We start from the raw sequence: 24958 nt of genomic DNA, 5'->3' as shown, positions 1-24958 counted from the left end.
TAACGTTCCTGTAACGTTTTTTTTTTTTTTTGTGAATTTTGTATGTTTTTTAATGTTAAATAATATCTAATTATCGCATGTTAATACAACCACCGCCAAGTATGGTCTTTGGGCATGTGTGGCAGGAGTTGGCCACAGGGCTTGGCCTGCGGCCGGGCCCTGCAGCCAACCTCCTGCGTGCACCCAACCCCACGCAACGCATGACCTTTGACTTTGAGCAACAGGTTTTGGTGTGTGAGTGGGTATTTTTTTTTTCATTATCTTTTAGATTTTCAGATCCTTCGTGAGTTTACACAGAGGGCCACACTGAACGCCTCTGTGGATCCGCAGATTGGGCAAAAAAGAAATCAGCAATTTCTGTCCAGGAGGAGTCCCTCAGAGACCCCTCCATCTCCCTAATGGGGTCAGGATACCTGTATCGTGACCCATATACGTTTTTTATTGTTTTTTCCTCCTCCCGGCTGATGCGAGAAAGAAAATGGCGCCACAACTTTCCTCTAAGGTTGCGGCCAGCCAATCAGGATCTTGCTTTTTTCTGGGATTTGCGGAATCGCATACCAAAATATATCTATTTCTTTTTACTTTAATAACTCCAAAACTACTGAACGGATTTACACCAAATCACAGAAAGAGATCTTTCTGGACCAAGATCTAGCTTTCTACCAAATTTGGTGCAATTCAGTTCAGTGCTTTGGGGTGCTGGTCAGCCTCCTCTGTGCTGCAGTATAGGACTCAGCTCCTTCAAGGGAGCCGAGTCCTACATCATAGCACTGTTACTGCCAGACTGATTGGCGAGAATGCTCTATTACAATGTTCCCACAAGTCAGCCCAGTGGGAACATTGTAATGTGGTGGTGGGGTGCCACTTTTATGACAGTGGCATCCTCTCCCGAGCATTGGTAGTCAGCTGGTCCGTCCACCAATGTCGTAATCAGGACCTTAGCTTTCCCTACCATGGTTGAAGTTTCTACATCATAAACTATGGCCTTGTAGGAGAGTTAAAAATGGCAACAAGGGACTAGCTAATTTCTATGCCCTCATTAAAACATTGGTGGTAAATACTGCTTACTGCTGTGCAGAAGACCGCCAACACACCGCCGCGGCCGCGGAATTCCGCCACAGATATTACGACCCACAGCTCAGAATCCGCCATAATCTAGACACCCACAAAAGTCCGCCACACCAAAGGTCAGTGATAAACTGGCGATAACAAAACCTCCACCGACACGCCAACAGGAATACGCCCACACTATCACGACACATGAATCCACGCGGCATTCTTTCAACCACGGTATTCCATTGGCATTACACACCGCCGCGCTCAAAATACACACACATTTACAAAACACAAGCACCTTGGACAAATCGAAATACACACACCTGATACACATACACACACCACTCCCACACACCCAATACAATATAAAACACACACCCACATTACCCACAAACCCTTACTACCAAAAATTTTGAAGAAGGCCAGAGAGACAGCAAAGCAAAGACAACATCAGCATACAGAGGCATACAACACCATCACACATCCACATCCACACACAAAACACAACACACCCCTAAACATCACCCCACTCCTCACAACACCCACTACCTCAAACATCACTCACACCACCCCATGGCACCGCAAAGACACCCCAGGTTTTCTGAGGAGGAGCTCAGGGTCATGGTGGAGGAAATCATCCGGGTAGAGCCACAGCTATTCGGATCACAGGTGCAGCACACCACCATAGCTAGGAAGATGGAGCTATGGCGCAGAATCGTGGACAGGGTCAACGCAGTGGGACAGCACCCAAGAACACGGGATGACATCAGGAAGAGGTGGAACGGCCTACGGGGGAAGGTGCATTCTGTGGTCTCAAGACACCACATTGCGGTTCAGAGGACTGGCGGCGGACCCCCACCTCCTCCCCCACAACTAACAACATGAGAGGAGCAGGTCTTGGCTATACTGCATCCTGAGGGCCTCGCAGGAGTAGCTGAAGGAATGGACTCTGATAAGTTAAATCTTTAACTACTTCATCCCCCACCCTACCTGCATGCTATCACATACCCACACCCTCGCCCTCACCCCATCACTCCAACTCCTCACATATGTCCCACTATCACAACCCACACATCCCAACACCAAGCCCTGCATGCAACAACAAAGCATGGACACCCATCACCAATGCATGTCCACTACACATACCCACACAGACCCCTACACAATTATCACACAAGGTCCTACACAGGAATGGAGGCACTGGGGTACAGGGTCACCCACCCATTGCACACCATGGCACACACAGATGCAATAATCATGCCTTTACACCCCTGCAGGACCCTTACCCGACGTCATCGGACAGGAGGTTCCAGACATGTCCATTCCACCCACAGAAGAGGCCCACCGTGATGACAGCAGCTCTGTCTTCCTCAGGAAACACCAGCACAGCACCCACCCAGCTGGCCCATACCTCTGTCCCCAGGACACGTCAAGCAGCAGTGTGTCCACCACTACAGGGAACCCAGGCTAACCCACCTACCCAAGAACAGCAGGGACCTGGGGGCAGTGGTAGTGGGCACACGGTTCAGGGGACAGACGCCCAGGAAAACCGGGGAACTGGGAGGGCTGCTGTGTGACGGGGGAGGACAGGCCCAGGGAACCCACTCTCCACGAGGCCCTCTCCAACATCATGGGAGCCTACCATCATTCCCAGGAGACGATGGCAACGGTACTGGCCAAGTTTCAGGAGACCCAGTGGCTGCAGGAGGAGCAGTATTTGGGGTTCAGGGAGGAACTCAAATCCATCAATACCACCCTGGGCACCATTGTAGGGTTGCTGAAGTACCTTGTGAACACCAGGAGGGACAATGTGGCACAACAAGGGGCCCCTGACACTAGCCTGGACGATGAACTGCCTACCACCTCCGCCGGCGCTAGTGGACAGGAGGCACTGTCACAGGACTATGACACCAGTACCCCACCCCCTGGAGATGGAGAACCACCCCACAAGTGGTCCCTGAGATCCAGGACAAAGACAGAGAACAATGCCAAGACCCCTGCTTACACTGGGTGAAAGTGACAGACAGATGACAGGTCGAACAATTTTATGAGATGTAGGAGGCAGTGATGTCTTCTTACCTGTGTCTCTCTGGACTTATTGATGGATCACGGTGTTTCTGTTGTCTAAGTCCTCTTCTTCTGCCTCCTCTTCTTCACTGTCCACAGGCTCCACAGTTGCCACAACACCTCCTTCAGGACCAGCCTCCTGCAGAAAAGGCACCTGTCGTCGCAAAGCCAAGTTGTGCAGCATACAGCAGGCCACGATGATCTGGCACACCTTCTTTGGTGAGTAGTATAGGGAACCACCTGTCATATGGAGGCACCTAAACCTGGCCTTCAGGGGGCCGAAGGTCCTCTCTAGAACCCTCCTAGTTCGCCCATGTGCCTCATTGTAGCGTTCCTCTGCCCTTGTCCTGGGATTCCTCACTGGGGTCAGTAGCCATGACAGGTTGGGGTAGCCAGAGTCACTTGAAAAAGTCGAGGGACAACTGTAAGACACACACTAACCCTTAGGGACAACCCCAGACCCAGAAAACTATTCATACTGTATAGGGTCCATGTCCTCACCTAATAGCCACACACAGTGCCTCTGGAGTTGCCCCATCACATAAGGGATGCTGCTATTCCTCAGAATGTAAGCGTCATGCACTAAGCCAGGAAACCTGGCATTCACATAGGAGATGTACTGGTCTGCCAAACACACCATCTGCACATTCATTGAATGGTAACTCTTCCGGTTTCTGTACACCTGTTCACTCCTGCGGGGGGGACCAAGGCCACATGTTTCCCATCAATGGCACCTATGATGTTGGGGATATGTCCCAGGGCATAGAAGTCACCTTTCACTGTAGGCAAATCCTCCACCTGAGGGAAAACGATGTAGCTACGCATGTGTTTCAGCAGGGCAGACAGCACACTGGACAACAAGTTAGAGAACATTGGCTGGGACATGCCTGATGCAATGGCCACTGTTGTTTAAAAAGACCCACTTGCCAGGAAATAGAGTACTGACCGGACCTGCACTAGAGGGGGGATTCCTGTGGGATGGCGGATAGCTGACATCAGGTCTGGCTCCAAGTGGGCCCACAGTTCCTGAATTGTGGCACGATCAAGTCTGTAGGTGACTATTACATGCCGCTCTTCCATTGTCGACAGGTCCACCAGCGGTCTGTACACTGGAGAATGCCGCCATCTCCTCACCTGCCCCAGCGCACGTGCTCTATGGATGAGAACAGCGATCAGAGGGTCAGCCAACACTGAGGTACGAAATAAACAACTTTATTGCACACATTTGTCAATCCGCTATGTGCCTGTCTTAGTGTGTATGCAAGGCCTATATATGTGTGACGCATTTAAAATGAATGCGATGTTGCCCGCTGAAATGGCGGCTGCCTGACCTGTAATGTGGGTGAAGGGGATATGAGGTAGCTGCGCTGGTGTTGTACACCATCGCTGTAGGCGGTCGAAGACCGCAGCGCAATCCTGCATTGGTTAACATTGGACCCTATGGGTCCCAGGAGCCAATGACGATGTATGCCGGCAGTGAAGGTACGCATCGCCGCGGACGTGACCATCGTTTTCTCTCTGTTCACTCACTTGTTACCTGATCTTCGACAGGAGAGGACCTACACTGCAAGTGCTGATGTGACCTCAGTCTGGAAGCGACAATGGCTCAAGTGTCTGGGGAAAGGGCCCCTGCCTTCACATCAGAGGAGTTGGAGAAACTAGTGGATGGGGTCCTCCCCCAGTACACGCTACTCTACGGTCCTCCAGACAAACAGGTGAGTACACTGTGAGCATGCTGTATGGGCAATGCCTGTTTGGAGTGGTGTGGATGGAGATGGGGGGGGAATGAGGCGTGCATGAAACGACGGTGAGTGGATGTGCGTCAGGGCAAGGGTGGGAACGCGGGCCAATGACTGTGATGGTCTGGACGGTTATTGTTTTTCCTTTTCCCCTGTACTACTCCTGTAGGTCAGTACCCACCAGAAGAAGGATATTTGGCGTGCCATCGCCAAGGACGTCCGGGCCCTGGGGGTCCACCACAGACGGAGCACCCACTGCCGGAAAAGATGGGAGGACATTCGCCACTGGAGCAAGAAGACAGCGGAGGCCCATCTGGGAATAGTCTCCCAATGTGGGAGGGGTGCCCGTCGCACCATGACCTCCCTGATGTTCCGGATCCTGGCGGTGGCGTATCCAGAGTTGGATGGGCGCTTGAGAGCATCACAGCAGCCACAAGGGGGTGAGTACACTCACATCCATCTAATTCAGCGCGCATTGGAGGTGTCTGGGTGGGAGAGGTGGGCTGTGGGTTCCCCTAGGCTAGGGCGAGCCTTGTAGGCAAGGAACCCTTTGTGAGGCAGGCTCAGTGGCACCCCATCCCCACCAGTCCTAAGAGCCATCTACACCTAGTCAGGCTCCTGTGACTTGCATGTGTGCAGCAATCGGGCATAGGCCTTGTCCCCTATGTCCCTGTGATCAATTAGGGAACTCAAAGTGCATGGCGTAGTGCAGAGGGCTGCTGTGTCTGTAGTGTTCGCCAACAGTAGTGGTATTGCATGCACTAAACATGTCTTTCTACTTTCTTTCCCCCCCTCTTTGTGGTCTGCCTGTTCTTGTGTGCATTAGCATCATCAGGCGGAGGAGCTGTGCCACCATTTCACATGGCCCTGAAGGGCGAGACTACAGGCTCAGAATTCACCAGTGGGACGGAGGGCGAGGGGAGCTCCACGGCGGGGATAGGAGCTGAGACCAGCGACACCGACTCCTCCTCTGATGGGAGCTCCCTTGCGGTGGCAGGCCCCTCTGTGCCCACCGCATCTACAGGTACAGCCGCCACCCCTCTTACCAGCACCGCCCTCCCAGCAGCCCCTCAGCGTGTGCCCCGTGGCCGCTCACCCAGGAGGGTGGGCATCTCCTTCGCCCCAGGCACCTCAGGCCCTGCCCTAGTCAGCCCTGCTGCCCTCAGTGAGGAGGCCATTGACCTCCTCAGATCCCTCACTGTTGGGCAGTCTACCATTCTGAATGCCATCCAGGGTGTAGAGAGGCAGTTGCAACAGACAAATGCATACCTGGAGGGCATTCATTCTGTCCAGGCAGCCCAACAGAGAGCATTTCAGACTCTGGCCTCAGTACTGATGGCAGCCATTGTCCCTGTGTCCAACCTCCCCCCTCCAACTTACTCCACCCAAACCTAATCCCCAGTACCTCAGCCTATCCCAAGCACACCATCAGACCAGCATGAACACACCTCAACACACAAGGGTAGCTCTGGCAAACATAAGCACCACACATCCCACAGGCACTCACACAAGCATCATACCTATGCATACATACCAACATCCACTGCCTCCACTGTGTCCCCCTCCTCCATGTCTCCTTCCTCCCTCCCTGTCATGTCTCCACTCACACCTGCATGCACTACCTCTTCAGTCACTACCTCCATCACCAGCACGCCATCACCACACACTGCTCATGTGCACTCACCACCCCCACTACAATTCACAGATCCCCTGTGTCTTCTCCCAGTGTGTCTGTGAGCCCTCCTTCCAAACTACACAAACGCAGTCACACACCCACCCAACAGCCATCCACCTCACGACAGCCTCCAGCCCATGCACCTTCACCCAAAGTCAGCAAACGAACACCTCCTACAAACACTACCTCTTCCTCCACTCTCAAACCCCCTCCATCTACCCGTCCCAGTGTGTCTAAAAAACTTTTCCTGTCAAACCTTGACCTCTTCCCTTCACTTCCCCCACCCCTTCCGTGCCCTAGGGCCCGCCTTTCAAGTTCCCAACCAAGCACCTCAGCCACCACATCACCGGGAACAGTGGTGCCAGCAGTAACCGGCTTCTGGAGTGCGCCAAGCAGCAGGGCAGCCAGTGTCCCAAGGAACGAGGCCAAGGACATTCCCACACCTCCAAAACAAAACATGTTGCCCACAGCCCAGAGGGAGAAGGCCAAAACACCTGCCACCAAGGGCTCAGCCAGGACAACAGTTGGGAGTGGCAAGACAGCTGCGCCACCTTCCAAGGTGGGGTAGGGCCAGAGAAAGAAAGGGAATTCACCGCCAACCTGCACGGTGGACAAGACCGCCACCAGCACCGCCGCCACGGGCACCACCGCCAGCACCCAGGATACTGCGCCCTTCACCTGCACCGGAGACACTTTGCCCTTCAGCAGCAGCAAGCTCAGTAAGTCCCCCACCAGCACCTGCCGCTCAGGACACCACCGCCATCAGCAAGCTCAGTGAGCCCCCCACCAGCACCCGCCGCCAGCAGCACCCTCAGTGAGCCCCCCACCAGCACCGCCGCTCAGGACACTGCCGCCAGCAGCACGCTCAGTGAGCCCCCCACCAGCACTGCTGCCCAATGAGTGCCGCAAGCACCGCCGCTATTGAGCCCGCCGCCAGCACCGTCAGAGGCCACGCCACATCCTGTGCCAGTGGAACCACCACAGACATGGCTGCCATCCCCAGTGGTCATTCGTACGAGGGTGGTGGTCAGTTCCAGGGCCTGGACAGCTTCCATGTTGCCCCACCGTCAGTGGAGTGTCAGATCCACTACCTCAGCCCTTGGCAGGATGAATCACTCTGGGCACAAAGCCCCCTCCAGAACCAGTGGAGAAAGGCATCCACTACCTTGGTCCTTGGCAGGATGAAGCACTCTGGGCACAAAGCCTCCACCAGAACCAGTGGAGAAAGGCATCCACTACCTCTGTCCTTGGCAGGATGAAGCAGTCTGGACCCAAAGCTCCCTCCAGAACCAGTGGAGAAAGGCATCCACTACCTCTGTCCTTAGCAGGATGAAGCACTCTGGGCACAAATCCCCCTCCAGAACCAGTGGAGACTGTTATCCACTTGAGAGACTGTGGCTTTGCACTCCCCAGGATAAAGCAGTGGGCAAACCACCCACTGGAAAGACTTGAGAGACTGTGGCTTTGCACTCCCCAGGATAAAGCAGTGGGCAAACCACTCACTGGAGAGACTTCTGAGACTGTGACTTGCACTCCCAAGGATAAAGGAGTGGGCAAACCACTCACTGGAGAAAATTGTGAGACTGTGGCTTTGCAATCCCCAGGATAAAGCAGTGGGCAAACCACCGACTGGAGAGACTTGTGAGACTGTGGCTTTGTAATCCCCAGGATAAAGCAGTGGGCACACCACCCACTGGAGAGACTTGTGAGACTGTGGCTTTGCACTCCCCAGGATAAAGCAGTGGGCAAACCACCCACTGTAGAGACTTCTGAGACTGTGGCTTTGCACTCCCCAGGATACATCAATGGGCATGGAGCCCCCTCGTGGAGCTGGCGTCATGCACTCATCTGGCTGAGGTGCCACCCCTTCCCTTCCCCCTGAGGTGCCTGTTTTATTTTGATCTGATGCCCCTGCAGTGTTCTCTCTGTTTGGATCGGGTATCTTGTGTGGGCCTCGCCCATGCATTTTGGGCCCAGTGGTCCGCGGACTATGTAGGTGCAGTACATGTACTTGAATTCTTGGTGTACATATTTGTTAATAGTGTATATATATTTTTGAGCAATGGATTTTTCATGATTTCAATCGTTCAACTCATTTCCTTTTGTCCTTGCGTTCTTCCAGGGCGGGTTGGGGGGGAAATGTAACGTTTCAGCATGTATTGGAGTGTGTGTTATTGTGTGTGAGGGTGGAGGAAGGAGGGGGGCGTGTTGCGTGTGTGTGTCACTCCCTTTTCCCTCCCCATCCCCTGTGTCGTAGGTGCAGTACTCACCGTGGTCATCGCCGCCGTCGGTCGTGCTCCTGGTAGAGGAGCAGGAAGACTATCGCAGGGAGAATTTGGAGTTCCGGCTCCATGGCGTCCTGGTTCCTCGTGGGGTGTGTAGAGGTGAGAGTTTTCCCTTCCAAGTCCTGTTTCCGCTGTGTTTTTGTTCGCACTGAATCCGCCCCCGAAAAGATGGCAGATTGGCCTCTCATAATGGTGTGGGCAGTACATTGTCTTCCGCCTGTCTGTTGACGGTGATCGCCATGCTGTTTGTTGGTACCGCCGTGGCGGTCGGAGTGTTAAAGTGGCTGTCTGTTGGCGGTTTCTGCCGCGGTCATAATTCCATTTTTTTTTACCGCCGCTTTAACACCGACCACCAGGGTTGTAATGAGGGCCTATGTGTTTTAGGGGTCAGAACACTTACACTGGGCACTGGACAGCAGTGCCTTACTATGCAGAGTCTAGAAACCAGTAATACAACTCAGGCAAAAATAGGGGTAACTATACAAAAGGGACATTTTCTCACAATTTATAAATGGTCAATGAAAGAAAGTAAACCAACATAGCTGCTTATGGATAGGGCAGTATTGGGATGATAGTTGCTGGACCAGATCTTGCATTTTGAGGTGGTCTTGTAACCTTTTCATCCCTACTGTCATCAATCTTAAACAATCCAGCATTTACTTCAGCCATGAAAGGTGCCCCTTTTCCTGTTGGGCAAAGAGAGCATGCACGTCCCTCAGAGACATATTTAGTCAAGGAAGTATAAAGACATCTGAACAATGCAAACAATAACATAAGATACCAAAATCAAACAAACTATAATATTGGCAATTATGTCACTGGGCTTTACACCATTCAAATATAGTTGCAGCAAACCTCTCTCTCAAAATATTCGAGAAGTTGATAACCAACTTCCCAGGAACCAGTGGACTAATTTCCAAACACCTATAAACAAACTGCAAACTACTAAACATATGAAGTTCCACACTTTCCAACACTGGAAAATTTGGCTGGAGAAGGAACATGGTAGAGTCTTGGCAGCAAAAAGTTTTCAGAAGCATACACAAAAGGAAGCAGCTTCTAAACAATAAACAAATGTACTGATGGGATATGATCCCAGCCTGACTTAGCGACATATTCCAGACTACCTCAGATACCTGCTGGAGGTGAAGGAAGGAGGGAGGGACCTTCCTGTACATCTCCAGTTGATATATTCACTGGATTTTTCTAGAGCCACAGGGTTCAGTTTTTTAGCCCCAATGGCACTAATGGGAATAAGGACTCCATCAATGTGCCAACTCGAATCAGGAAACCAGCAAGACTGCAACCCATAATAACATACTGAGCAATGTTTGTGCAAGATTTGTTTTACACAAACGTGTTTCAGGTAACAATCAGTCCACTGAAGCATGACAGGACAGTTAGGGGAACACCAAATCATCTTTGACAAATAAATAATACACTCAACAGAGTATACATTTTAAAATATTTACTTTAAAGGTAAAACCCTAATCTAGGGCACATAATAGGAACTGTAAACACAAAGAAATAAACATGAAAGCAGCAAGGAAAGAGTGAAAACAGCAAATAGCACTCTGAGATTATTGCTATGTATTCTATAGCATTAACAACTCATTTACTACTCCTAACACCTATACTAGTTCTAGCGCATTAGCAAATAAAAGTCTGGTCTGAGTTTCAGCAACGGTTCACACCTGCATACCTGATTAAAGAAAAATATGTTAAATTTTTCGGCTCACAAAAGCAGCCAGTCAGACAGCCAGTGAAGGCCTAATGCCTACCAGCAACTTTCAGTTAACGTGGGTGCACAATTCTGCCTGTACCCATTGTAGCCTGGGTTGCAGTGACGGCAGCCGCAAATCTCAAGGGGATGGGCAGGCAGAGAGTGAGGGACGGACAGGGGAAAATAAAATAATATATTTTTTCAAAATGCACCTGTTCCTGCCGCCGCCAGCCGCCTCGCTCCTCTTCCGATGGTGTTGTTGTCCCAGCAGTCCCAGGGACACCAGCACAGGTTCCCCATGCAATCCTGGCACTGCTCTCATGCTATACCTAGCAAGGGAGCAGCAGCATCGTTAGTCGGAGCAGCCTGGTCTGCTGCTCAGACAATGCACTGGGTTCTGTGCAGTTTCACTATTTTTGGCTGTGCAACACAGCCGGGTTGAAGAAACCTAAGTGTGCATGTCAGTTTGGCCAGCCTAATATGGACAGCCAAACTGACATGCACACTTATTGCACTCACTACTCCTCTTCCTCCTCCTCCTTCCCATGGCCTAGCCCCACCCCTCCATGCACATGCTGGCTGAGGGAGTGGCTGAAAAATAAAATGATATTAAAATATCGCTTTTGTTTTCAGCTGCTGGCACAGCCAGTAGGGTGATGCTCCTTCGCCATTGCGAAGGAGCTGCCCCCGCTGGCCTAAATGTCCTCTCTCACTCTTAGCTCCCTGTGCACTGTTTTTATAAGACAATTCAGAAGAGTGTAGACAAAATGAAACACACAATTATCAGATCACTGACAGAATATCGGGGACAAAAATGTTGTGGACAGAATATTGTGTCAAAGATAGTGACGATCAAAATATCGAGAGGGTAAGTGCAAATAGGTAAATATAGACTTACTATTCTTAACACAAAATCGACGTACCTTGAAGACATATATCATCAAGGTACATAGATGTAGAGTTAAGTATAATAAAACTTTGTTTTCCATAGTAACTTGCTTTCCTAATAGTATTGTCCTCGATACTCTTGACACAATTTTTTGTCCACACAATATTTTGGACTCAATATTTTGTCCAAACACCAACACAAGTATATTCATGTAAGGTTGCTTATCCAGTTTGCAGGAACAGAACAATATGAAAATAATGTGTACTTGATTTAATCATAAATATTCAATGTTGATTCAATTAGTGCCATTCACAGAAGGGGAATTCAGACCCTAAAAGGAAATGACATTATATTTACAACATAGTACCGGAAACATGCAAGCTTATATTGCTAGGGATAAGGACGGGTGAGGTAGAGAACATGGCCTCTCATGAGTGGGCTCTTAGAAGATATATGAAAGGGGTGGCTAAACAACTGATTGCACTTTAGTGACCCCTCCCCCATAGATAGTGCTGTGGTTCAACAGGCAGAAGCAAATATTAGCAATGGAACACCTCACACATAATCTTACTCATTCATACTGCAAATGCAAGGCCAGATATCCACCCCTACTGGTATAGTAATTAAAATTCATGTGCAGTTACCCACCACATCTCAAGGCTTTATAATTGTCCAGTTAAGTACCTGGCTATAATAGATACCTGCATTCCAGAAAAGATAACCATACATTATTACACTTGTTGCACGAGTAAAGTCTTCAGTGACCACTAGTCATTCAAATTAGATGACATGGCCCACATACCACTCACAGAACATATCTGACAATAAACTCTGTAATCACCAACTTACTCTTTCTTTACTCTGTATTTAGTTTTATTAGGGTTTAAGAAGGGAGGACCAAAAGTACATACTGGTACCCTAAAAGTTTGCAGCTATGTAAATACATTTATTTATGGGGAGTTTTTTATTTTATTGTGCATTGGCCTGGCATAGATTATTATGTTGATATATTCTATGTTGTACTGCTAAATAAAAAGCTTTTGAAGTAGAACTCTTGGCTTTCTCCTAAATTGATACACTCAGATAAAATGTTTGACTACTTCAACCAACCAATGGCTAACAAAAATTAGCCCAATAGACCGCTTACTCATTGGGTGGGAGGCATAACCCTAGAGACCAAAGTGCACCAAGTGATCTACAGTCCCTGTTCTAGGGCTTTGCCACCTTGCTTTCCAATTCATGCACTTTATCTTCATCTTCTTACTATTCGCAAAGGTGGGGAACCTTTCTCCTCTGTTTTAAAAATCTGATTGTTTGATCTACTGAGGAGAACCTGAGAAACATGAAATAGAGGCTATGAGATCCTCTTCAGAGGTGGGAGAAAAAGAAGGGATTAACCATATGAAAAACATATTGTCCCAAAAGGTGGGTCTGAACTTTTCCTACCTTATTGTCAAGTTTCTGTGCACGGAAGGAAAGCTGCACAAAGTCATTGGTACCTGAGATTTCTTCAGCAATTATCTAGAAAAGAGAAATATAGTTTCTGCATGATAACTAGGGATGGGAAAGAGATCAAAGGATAACAAGAGAAAAGGGGGAATGGCGACAGAAGGGCGAGGCGGAGAGATAAACAAAGAGAACAATGTTTGGATTGACAAGATGCAGAACCAATTGTCTTTGCCATGCTTTTTGTTTCATGGTAGATTGCTGCCACGAATACATGCACAACTGTGGTGGCCATCTTGGGATGGGATTTCAAAAGATAACATAAAATGCATTCAAAGATAGTGCACACACATCTACTGCTGTCATCCTTGACAATATTTGTTATTTTTACAAATCCGGTTCAAAGATGGCCAGCATGCATGGCTGTATGGTGACCATCCTTAAAAGATCTACTATCACCATCTCTGAAATCATTTTAGTTTATTTTTATCAATCCTATTCAAAGATATGCAATCCACAACAGCTATCAGTGAATGGGATTAGTAAAAATTAAAAAAAAAAACACTGTTGCATATGTCTACTGCATCTTTGTGCACATACACACTCCCTGCTGCCAACTTGAAAAAGTAAAAAACTAAATTGGATGGCTGCATGTGAGAGTTCGGCAGATGTCCAAAAACTAATGAGTGGGCTTGGGGGAGAGAAAAGACTGGATGAAGGGTGTCAAAGAGGATGAGGTGGTAAATGAGACAGGGATGAATAAGGAAGAGGAGACAGAGCAGCATAGAGGAAAAAAGCGGCAAAAAAGTCCTTCACGCGCATTTTAATGGAAGGTTTGAAGACAGTGGGTGAACGATACCTCAACCAATCCAGGCAGTGAGACTGAAATGGTGTTAGGTGGGAAAAATACAAGAATATTTTGAAAAGCCATTGAATTAGAGTAGGGAAGTGAGACAGACAGAAAAAAAATTGAGTCCTGAGCTAGCCAAAAGCCCATTGTAAGTATATGTAATGTGCTGAACACAACAGGTCTTCCCAAAGACAGCTAAGTTGTGTGTGGCCAAGACCTAAAAAGGGTAAGGTCGAAAGAAAAAGAAAGATGGTAGAAAATGGATGACTGTGAAGGGCAGGAAGAGGGAAAGAATGAGGGTGAAGCTAAAGGTAGCAATTTAAGGACTAAGAAAATGGAATTGAGCTAGATGATAGCAAATACGTGAAAGTGTTTTAAGTGACCGGGAATGAAAACTAGAAGATAGAGAAAAGGGTAAGAGAAATATATAGGTGGAAAGAGGACAGAAGACGAAATAAGACAGCAGGAGAGAGGTGGATGGAACGAAAAGGGAAGTAGAAGGGGAGAATATATAAAGGAGATGGTGAGATGAGGTGACACCATACATACATACTGTGATAGTAGATTTTCCAGCTATTTTCCCATTCTTCAGCTGCAGCGATTTGGTCACTTTGGTCTGTGAAACAATCTGAGAAGAAAATTGGGTGAGAAATAACAGTATAATAACAAAAAATGTATTTGATGGAAAAGAGAGAGGCAATAGGGGTGCCTGAGGAGATTGATGATAACAAGAGAATGGAAGAGATGAAAACAGCAGAGTAGAGGGAACAAATGAGAGCCAGGTGTGCTGTTTAGCACCAGAGAAATGTGTGCAGCAAAAAGAACAATAATAAATTAAAGTGTGGCTTCATGAGCAATGCATATTAGATGGATGGATTAATGCCCCAAACCTGGCCAAGGGTGCACTCAGCAGAGCCCAGAAAGCAGTCATCCCTGTTGCCAACACTAGAGGAATCCTCAGCATCATAGACCTCGAAAAGAAGGCTCTGCATCTCTTCAAAAAAATAATCCAATGCAAAGACTTTGGAGAAGACTGGGCTCAATGTGCTCTTGATCACTTCAGTTTTGTCCACCTATAGAGAAGGGAAAACAACAGGTAGGTTTTATATATTAGACTTGGTGCCTTTGAAGGAAAGAACTAGTTATCTTTGAAAACACTTTTTTGGGAAATCTTTCTTCCCACCTCGTTGTTGGTTAATTAACCCTAGCTCTAGATCTGGCAAATTTTTACATCACTACCTCCCATGGATGAGATGATGCGCTGACTCTGGGAGTCTGTAATAATGGCCACCAGTAATGTAATTTCTGCCTATTATGCAATCTCAATAGAGGCAACCATAAAGAGAATGGGCTCAGTGTAACTCAAGACAAAATCACTCCCTCACAAGCTGTGAAATATGATGATGAGGAGGAATCTGTGTCAAGACAGACTATCTCCTAGAAAATGACTATTATTGAATAGTTTTATCTTTTATCAACCACATTTGGAACAGGGCGCTGTATAAAAATACATAAAATAAAATACTTCAGTAAAAAGGTTACATGATAGATGCTAGTATGAAATACAATTTCAAAATCAAAATAACCTTGCAGGGTACACCCAACAAATAATCACAATTTCCCAACATAACTTCGAATTCTCAACTAACGAAAGAACAAAGGGATTTTTTTTTGTTTTTAACTTTTGCAAAAGCTCCGATCAGGAAATATTTGACTTCCAAATGAGTTCCACAGCTGCAGGGTAGCAAACGAAGAGGACTTAGAGGAATATTTTACTCAAGTATGCTTATAAATTTGCAGTCAGAAAAAAGATTTGCTATAGACCCTTTGCTGTCAACAATCACTGTGCATGATATATCAAATATAGTGGTAACTAACAGGTACTTCTAGCCACATAGTCATCATCTTTGAAAGGCTTCCATAGCAATGCCTAAATGAATAGAAGGATCAGAGGAAGCCAACAAAATAATTTTTAACTAATGAACTTTAACCGACATGCTTCTGATTATATCAAACATTGTGTATTTAAAGTAAGAAGCAACTAGCAGGGTGCCCCTGTCAGATACCCCTTGGAAGTGCAGATGTAGCTAACTTATTACTTGTGAAATGAGCGGTACATAATAGCCACTGCCACCTTGTAACTGAGTTAGTTACAGAGCCGGTCCCATCTGGCTATCTTTGGTTTCACCACTGCTTTCCTCTTTTGGCTCCGGAAAACACAACAGTTTATATTTGAATCTGAATTCTGTTGATAGATTGAAATAAATACAAAAGGCCTACTTGCGGACAAGTCTACATTGATGTTGTTACTCTTGGACTGGATACACTGGTGGGAACACTTAAACAAAGAGATCTTCTTTGAGAAGGGATAAGCTGCTATGACCATGAGTAGAAAATATACATTGTTTGGTTATTGAAAATGTGTATATGTAAGTGTAGGCAAAAACTTGTGAGTAACTGACATTAATGAAAACATCTTTTAATATATGCAGGGAGAGTACAAACAAATGCAAGGCAAGGATGGATGAAATAATGTGTGACATAAATACTGTGGCACAAATACTATGACAACAAAAATATTGTGTAAAAAAGAATTGAAAGCAAGATTATAGTTTTTTGGTATACTGTATAATATCGTTGCTAAGAATACTGCTGTTTCTAATATTGCTTGATATAATTGTAATAAATGTTTTTGATTAGTTTAATGTGTTTTAGTTAAAATACTAATTCTAGGGCTTAGTGTTCTTAGTAGAATGGCTAATCATTTTTCAAAATATAGATTGGAATTCTAAGTGATAATTTGTTTTACATTTAATTAGTACTTATACTGTGGCAGTGGACTGTTGAGTCTTTAGGGCAATAAAGTGGGAGGTTAATGTGATAAAAATTTATTTAAATGTAATGATGATTTTTTATTCTAAATTGAATAATAATTATGTAAATTGTTTTTTAATTGTTATTTTAGGTGTTTAAGTGTAATTAAGTGTAATGTATTATTTTAGTGCATATTCTACTTTTTATATTGTTTTTTAATATTTTATATATTAGTAGCGAGCTATTGAGTTTGAAGGAGAATAGGGTGGAAAGTTAATTAAATTATAAAGATCTCGGTATTCAATGAAACATTTTATTGATTATTACTTATGTAAATTGTTATTTTATGGTTTTAACCATCTGCATTTCTTAATTTTAATGTATTTTTTAATTCTTACATTTTAGTTAAATATTCATATTTTATTAGCAACGTTTTGCGGGGGAACATTGTGGGAAGTTACTAACGCTATAATTTTTTAAATTTAATTGTTTGTGATATTTAATTCAGTAGCTAATAATAGCTAACAATAACTAATATTAAAGTATGCATAATTTAATAGGTCACTTATATCAGTTACATGTTTTATTTTAATTATTTGTTAGTTTATTGGTATGTGTTATAATCATAATATATGTAAAATTTGTATTTCTTATTTAATTTGTTGTTCTTTAAGGAATATTTTTATTTCAATATTGTTGTATTTATTCTTTGTATGTGTTTTTGTTTGTTGGTAGGGAAGTGAATTTTATTTTTATTAAGTTTTTATTTTTTACCTTTTTCTGAAATTTTATAGTATTCATCTTTTATATATAAAATGATTTCATCATTTTATCTTATGTTTTTAAATGTTTTGTAAACATGATTAGGATTTGGAATGTTATGCGTAATCGCTACAAACTCAAACCCTTTCCCAAGTGTTACTGGAGTGAGAACAATAAAACTAAATCCTTCGAAGTCCAATACTTTACCTACTGCTGCTTAGAGTGGAGTGGGAATGGTGAATCCAACCCCTCCAAAATCCAACACTTTCCCCATTGTTGATTAGACCTGAGTGTGGATAGTAAATCTAAACCCTTCAGAGTCAAACACTTTCTCTATTGTTGCTTAGATTGGAGTGGGAATAGAAAATCTAATCTTCTCAAATCCAACATTTTCCCTAATGTTGGTTAAACTGGATTTATATTAATTACTTTGGGGCCGATTATGAGTTTGGCAGTCCGAAAAACCTGACTGCCAAACTCCTGATGAAAAGACTGCCAAGGTGCTGGTGGACACCCCACCAGCCCCATTACGCGTTTTTGAGCCCAGTGAAAAACGTGCGGCGGCATTGGACTTGGCTCCACATTAATAAATTAGCTGACACTAAACCAACGAACATCCAATCAGTAGAACAAGAGGTCTGAAGTATTTTTGAAGTTTTTAGTAAAATCGGGCGCTTAAACGTTCATAGCGCCAAGCGCAGACATCTAGTCGCGCAACACTTGTTCAAAGTCGAAAAATATGTCTGACCGCAATATAGTGTGGTTTGGATACAGAAAGTGGATTGGGCCTGGTCAGTGCTTACCTTCAGACTTAGAAGAAATTCTGAGGAAAATAATCTGAGAATGTAAAAGTTCATTGAGACAAGGCTGCAGGAGGTGTCCGAGAAGGAAGCAACATTGTCGGATAGCTTTGGGTCAAAGCCACAGTGAAGAGTTCCACATTCGAACTCAGCCTCTGAAATGCAAGGTAAAAATCTCCAGTGGGGTGCGGCAGAGGGGTGTAGCCGTAGACAGTTCCATGATGCTGAATACCCCTTCGATGAAGGACACTGAAAAAGATTTGCTGCTGTGGAGAAGAACGTAGCCGGAGGAGCCACAAAGTCAATCGGACTAGCAATGCACCTCAGATGGATAGGCAAGAAGGTTGGCCCCAGTTTCCTCCTGGTTGTCAGAGCTCTTTCTAGTAAAAAATGATCCCACTTTGGATTTTGGCTATTAAGGCACCTTTAGCACTACTTCCAAGTGTTAGGGTTTGGGGGGGACCTCTTTTAGGGTCAGGATTCACTCAGGCTAGGTGTAGATGTAGGTTTAAGTTCAGGTTTAGGATAGAGAAAGCCTTTGGTGCACCTGTGGCTCTGGACAGGAGGTCAGCAAACTAGCCATTGGGAGTCACGCCCGAGGTTCTGGAACAGATGAAGATCCTGTCCTTGTACCCAGACAGAAGGTGGCAGAGCAGTAGGACAACAGGGCTGCAATCCAGCAGGTCAGCAGCCCTTCAGAGCAGTAGCCCAGCATTGTGGCAGTCCTTCCAGCAGCACAGCAGTCCTTTATCCTGCTAGAGCATCCACAGGTCCCGAAGTGTGCTGAATAGTTGGGGTCTTAGGTCCCCTTTTTATACCCCAGTTCCCTGGTTCTGGAAGGTGCAGGAGCTTCTAAACAGTTGGTTTGGAGTGCATGAAATTTCCAAGCTGGATGCAGCAAAAATGTGGGGTCGGTAGGCCCTGTGTGTGAAGGCAGAGCACAGGCTATTCAATTGCAAGTGGGACTGTGCTCAGCCTCACCTCCCCATCCTGTTAGCAGATTGCCCATTCAGGCACACCTAATCCTTCTATTGTGTGACTGTCTGGGAGGAATTCACAAAGTCTGCCAGGTTAACCTAGTCACGTGACCCAAGGCAGGCTACAGGCACAAAAAGGCCTAAGAGCAGGAAAATTCCACTTTCTAAAAGTGGCATTTTAGAAATTGTAATGGAAAATCTGACTTTATCATTAAACAGGGTGTATCATTTCAATTTCATAGAAAACAAACATGACAGCGCTACTTGCTCCCAATAGTAAATTACAGCTCATTAAATGTGATAAGTAATTCCTAATGTTATTCTAAGAGAGGGGTAGGCCTCATAGCAGTGAAAAACAAATTTAGGAGTTTTCACTACCAGGACATTTACAAGTACATGTTCAACTTTTTTTTTAGTATACGTTTTTATTGGCATTTACAAAATATTACACGTTTTTCACATGAAAAAATAAACATGATCAAAGTCAGCGAACAAAAGCAACCTAACTCATAGCTCATGGGGGCAGGTTATTCAGGGGTTACAATAGCTCAGCAAGTATTGCCGCACAGGCCTGCAGATCATCGGTAAGTTTGTTATCACAGCGTGTTTTTGCATATGGCTTTCTTTGGCCACTGCCCTTTCAGTCATATTTCTCAGTCAATCGCACCTTTTTGGTGCGGCCGAAGATAACCACCTGATGGCTATTCTTCCCTTAGCCAGCCTCAGACCCAACAGGAGGAACTTCTTTTTCTGAACCCGGATCAGTCCCAGCCGGGGCTGGCCAATATCTCTGGGAAGGGATCACCCTTTGACCACATTCAAGGAGTCCAATATTGTCCTCCAGAAGGTATCTATTTCGGACATCGCCAAGACATATGCAGAAAGTCAGCTCTCTGCCTGGCACAGTGGGGACAGGAGGACCACTGCCCTGGGTAAACTGCATACAGAGTATTCGGAGTGAGGTACACCTGATGAACTACATTATAGCGGAGCATATTAAACCTCGCAGTTGAAGAGGTCCCCTTGCCCTCATGAGCTCCCTCCCATTCCTTAGCAGAAAGAGGTGCCCTCATTAATTCATGCCATCTGGTGTGTACCGGTAAGTTGCTCATCCTTTCAGCACCCTATATACATGCAAGATAAATCTTCGGCCCCCAGCCATATTCAATAGTGTTCTCAAATTCTGAGACTCCTGAGGGACATCAGGGAAAGAAGGCCATATCCTGCTGGCCACATTGCAATTGTAATGAACTTCAAAAACTGTCTGGATCCCAATGCAGCCAATTCTACGGCATCTGTCAATGTAATAATCCTGTCATTTGGGTATAAGTCACACAGGTATTCACATCTGCGGGCTCACCAATTTATCAATCAACATGGTCCGTGCCATAAGCCCAAATTGGTGCAATGTCCGTATCTTCAAATCAGCTGCATACAGGGCCCTATGCAATACAAGTCTCACTTTCTTCTCCCATACCTTGCTCACTTGTCGGACCATATATGGCAATGAGGCAGGAACCCCTGCCCCCATCATCAAAAGCTCAGGCAAAGAAACACTATCACAGGTACCTCTTAACAGTCTCCGCACCCAATTCTCCCCTTCATCAAACCAATGTACTGCAAGTTGCAACTGAGCCGCAAGAAATTAAAGATTTAGGCAAGGTAATTCAATACCTCCCTTCCTCCAAGGGTGCTTGAAAGTGGCCAAACTAACTCTCTTTCTCCCCAAGGCCCACTAGAGATCTATAATCAGTTTGTGTAGTTCAGCAAAATGTTTCCAAGGGAGCTCGAACAGGGCCCCTTGAAAGACATACAGGCAGTGTGGCAGTACAATGATTGTTGCCAAAATCAGCTTGCCCATCAATGACAACCAGAGAGTGTTCCAGAACTTCACTGTGAGTTTTAACCCCTCTAGCATTCTACCTATAGTTGAAGCCTCAAACACTGCTGTACCATGCACTATTCTGATCCTAAGATACCGGACGCCCGTCGTCACGCAAGGATGGCCCAAACAGGGCAGATCCTGCACCTGCCGTCCAGTTATCTCCCCTAATGGGAACATATTAGATGTGGTATGATTAACTCATAACCCATCACCAAATTCGGCAAGGGCAACCAGCATAAGGGGGACAGAGTATGTCGGCTGGTGCAGATAGACCAAGGAATCATCAGCATATAAGAAGACCATGTGTGTGATTTCCCCAATTGAAATTCCTAAACCCTGCAGCACCGAGAGCACCCTCATACCAGGAGTTTCATTGCCAGTGCAAAAAGTCGGGGCAACAAGGAGCAGCTATGTCTGGAGGAAAAATGCCATGATACTGTCCCACCCACTCGCACTCTCACCACTTGGGCGCTATATAAAAACTGTACCCATTTATGTACTGCTCCCCTATGCCGACCTTCCATAGGACCTGCCACAAAAATTCCCATGACAGAGAGTCAAAAGCTTTTTCTGTATCACGCAGCACTACTGCATACTGGTCATCTTCCAGAAAGGGGGCATGCATGATCAATGACAGCCTCCAAAAGTCACACAGGATGGTATTGCTTGGTATAAAGCCACATTGGTTCTCATGTACCTGCTGCAGAAGGTGCTCCAGTAGTCAGGATGCCAAGATTTCACTGAGGATTTTTACATCTACATTGATCATTGAGAGGGGACAATAGGAAGTCACCTCCGTAGGATCCTTATCTGTTTTAGGCAACATACCAACAAGCATCTCCCTCACAGAGGCTGGCAGCAGATCTTTCCAGTAGGCCTCAATATAGAGCTCTAGCAGTCAGTTCGCAAAACCACCTTCCCTGCGTTGGTACAGTTCAGCTAGCAGGCCATCCCCTCTTGAGGCCTTAGCTGTCTCCAGAGCCAGTATCACTACCATTATTTCCTCCCTGATTATGGGCGTGTCCAAGCTATTCTTATCCTCCCTTGGAAGGGAGGCCAACTGTAGAACAGCAAGTTATGCATCTCCTGCCAGGGGCATGGAATCGGACAGCGGTGCGTTAACATTTTGTAGATTCCCTGTGAGGACTTCAGCTTTAACCTGCTGCATACATATAACCTGCCCTGAGTGTTCTGAACTTTCACCACAGAAGGGCAATGTGTTGCACTGCACAGGAGTGATGCAAGCATCCTGTTAGCCATAGCCCCCTCCATGTGAAGGCATTGTCTGTAACAAGTACAGACAAACTTATCCTGTCAATCCCACGTATCCAGAAAATTCTGCCTACACTCTTTCCACCCACCCAACCATTGCGGCTGCTCAGCCAAACTCTCCTCCAGGACACTAAGAGCATTATTTAGAGTTTGGTGGACCGTTTGCTCTTTCACAAATGTGATGGATTTCCCATCCGCTGTATTATGATCTCCATAGGCTATAATGGGATTGTAATGTGGTGGACTAGATATCTGTCACGTTTCTGACAGAGTAATCCCCTCCGCCAAACTCTAAGTCAGGCTCTAAGTTTCTTCTCCATATCATCTAGTGACCTAGACAGCTGCTGTTTCACACCATATGACACCTCCAGACACTCCCCCGCAATACCACCTTCACAGCATTCCATTCCACGGCTCTCGCCTTCGTACTACTCCAGTTCTCAGTAAAATAGAGTTCTAACATTCAATCACTGCATGCACAAATACTGGGTCCGTCAACACCGCAACCCCCAGCCTTTATAGTGGCACTCTTGGGGGCCTCTCTGCCCACCCATGATCAGACAGACTGGATGGCACCAGACATCAGGCAATAGTCCAACCGGCTATGGGTACCTGTTGCGGGCACAAAGCAAGAATGTATTTTGCCCTGAGGTAAACAAACCTTCCATACATCCTGTTACTCAAGATCTCCCATAACTTCCCTCAGTGCGTTTGTCATTGCAGGTCCGATATGAGCCCTTGGGGAAGACGATCGAGCAAATAATTCAGATCATCAGCTAATCGTACTTCTGGACCAATGTGGTCCGCAGCCGCACTCAACACTCACCCAAAGAAGCCAGAATCATCCATGTTGGGGGTATAAACATTCACCAAACACATGTCTCTAGCATCTACTGTGCCCGAGACGATCACCTATCTTCCTTCAGAATCTAGTTTCACACCCTTAACCACAAAGGGGACTCCAGGCAGGACCCAAATCAGCCCCCTTCTGGCACAGCTGGAGTAGGAGGTCACAAAAATGTGGCCCAGCCATCTCCGTCTCAACTGTTTGATGCAATCCCTCATGCATGCATTTCCTGCAAGAATGCCACGGAAACTCCATACCACCACAGGTAGGAGTAAACCATGTCTTTTGACTGTGTTTCCCAAGCCCCAAACGTCCCATGTTAAGAACTTCCAGACAGTGTTCTTGAAACTGCATGTGCAAGTCCTACTGTGAACCACTCATACATCACACCCCCACTCATGCAGTGTGCCATTCACCCTGTCCGTGTACTGTCAAGCCAATTCCAGTCAACTACATACCCAACATCCCTCAAGAAGAACTTCTTTGAAAATCTTCCCACCAACAAACAGTGAGTGCAAACAATAATGGCCCTGAACTTCCAGACCAACACTATGCACCCACTGCCCTATCTCCTCCCCAGAGGCCAAGGCCTCAACCACTCCATCTGCATCAAGCTGAGGGCCTAGCATCCCACTGAGGTAGTAAGGCTGAGGGCACTCAAACCACCCCAACGGGACCGTAGCCCTCCATGACCTCCCACAAGCATATATCGTAAGAGCCACCCAAGTGCAACAAAGGAGCCAAAATAAAAACCAGTAAAAAAACAATCAATAGTCCCCACACCATTACATTAACATCAAGTAGTCCATGTAGCATTCTCCAGCACATTCTCCATCAGAGCGATGAACAGGCCTGCAACTAAAAACATACATTAAGGCACAGAAGACTACAGAAAGTTGGGAACTGCAGTTCCATCACTTCCAATCATCCCTCTAGCCCAGATCAGTATGATCGCTCAGATTATCATGGACACCCCTCTGGGCCCTAGATGATTCATGGGTGTCTGGCGCACAATTAGAGTGCTCTAAGGTTCTGTCAGGGCAAACCAGGATTTTCCCAGATTGTCAGGCACCCGAGAGGGCCACAGAATCCGTTGAACGTCTGCATGATTGCATTGTACGATGGCCAGCACCACTACCAGCTGTCTTGCAGTTCAAGGTGACCTCTGTGGAACTCCACCCAGGATGTCAATTCAGTCATTCGTCTTCTCAGGAACGACAAAGAAATACACTTTACCCCTATGTTTTACCCTCAGTTTTGCAGGGAACATAAGGCTGTAGCAGAGATCACGCTCCAGTAGTTGTCTTTTAAGTCAGCTGAAAGTCCCTACAAAGTTCCTGCTCCTTTCGGGTGTAGTCTGGGAAAATCATGATATTCCTGTCTTCAAACTGGGGGGGGTCCCATGGACTCAGACATGCCGCAATAATGCGTCATCATCTCGAAAGTTAAACAGCAGGGCAATGATGGCGCAGGAGCCAACACACGACGGGCCCGCTCTATAGTGAAGAAATTAGAGAGTCGCTGTGGTTTCAGGGCAGTCGTGATCCATTTCTCTAGGAACAACTCTGCGAATTGCCTTCTGCAAATTCAGGGAAGCCCACAAATCAAAGGTTGTTTTTCTTGGAGTGCCCCTCTGCATCCTCAATCCTTTCCTCCATTCGTGTTCTTAGTGATCGGATCTCCGTCACCATCGTTGTTAGGGCCGCTACTTTCTGCTGAAGTTCCGTGACATGCCCTTGAGCCTCGGAGACTCTTTCCCATATGATATGAAAGTGTACACGGAGGAGGTTCATCTCAATGGCCATAATGTCAATTTTTACAAGCATTGCCTCATGAGAAACATTTATTTCTGCCATGATGTCAGCCATCTA

The 24958-nt window shown here is 46.2% G+C and overlaps 1 protein-coding gene across 4 annotated transcripts in view; it reads right to left on the bottom strand.

Annotated features, from left to right (window-relative positions):
* The window catches only part of CPNE6 (copine 6), a 438030-nt gene that overhangs the window by 74902 nt on the left and 338170 nt on the right, over positions 1-24958 (bottom strand). For all 4 annotated transcript variants that reach the window (XR_011204812.1, XR_011204813.1, XM_069238206.1 and 1 more), the window contains 3 exons: positions 14621-14803; positions 14284-14358; positions 12881-12955 (listed from right to left, as the gene is read on the bottom strand). Coding sequence is in view for 2 of the 4 variants with exons in the window: in XM_069238206.1 (XP_069094307.1) it covers positions 12881-12955; positions 14284-14358; positions 14621-14803 (333 nt within the window). In the remaining 2 variants the exon portion in view is untranslated. The remainder of the gene's footprint in view (positions 1-12880; positions 12956-14283; positions 14359-14620; positions 14804-24958) is intronic.

This window comes from Pleurodeles waltl, chromosome 6, assembly GCF_031143425.1.
Source record: "Pleurodeles waltl isolate 20211129_DDA chromosome 6, aPleWal1.hap1.20221129, whole genome shotgun sequence".
In the NCBI taxonomy this organism is placed as follows: domain Eukaryota; kingdom Metazoa; phylum Chordata; class Amphibia; order Caudata; family Salamandridae; genus Pleurodeles; species Pleurodeles waltl.
The sequence above is the reverse complement of the archived record's forward strand: the minus strand, read 5'-3'. Positions and strand labels throughout refer to the sequence as shown.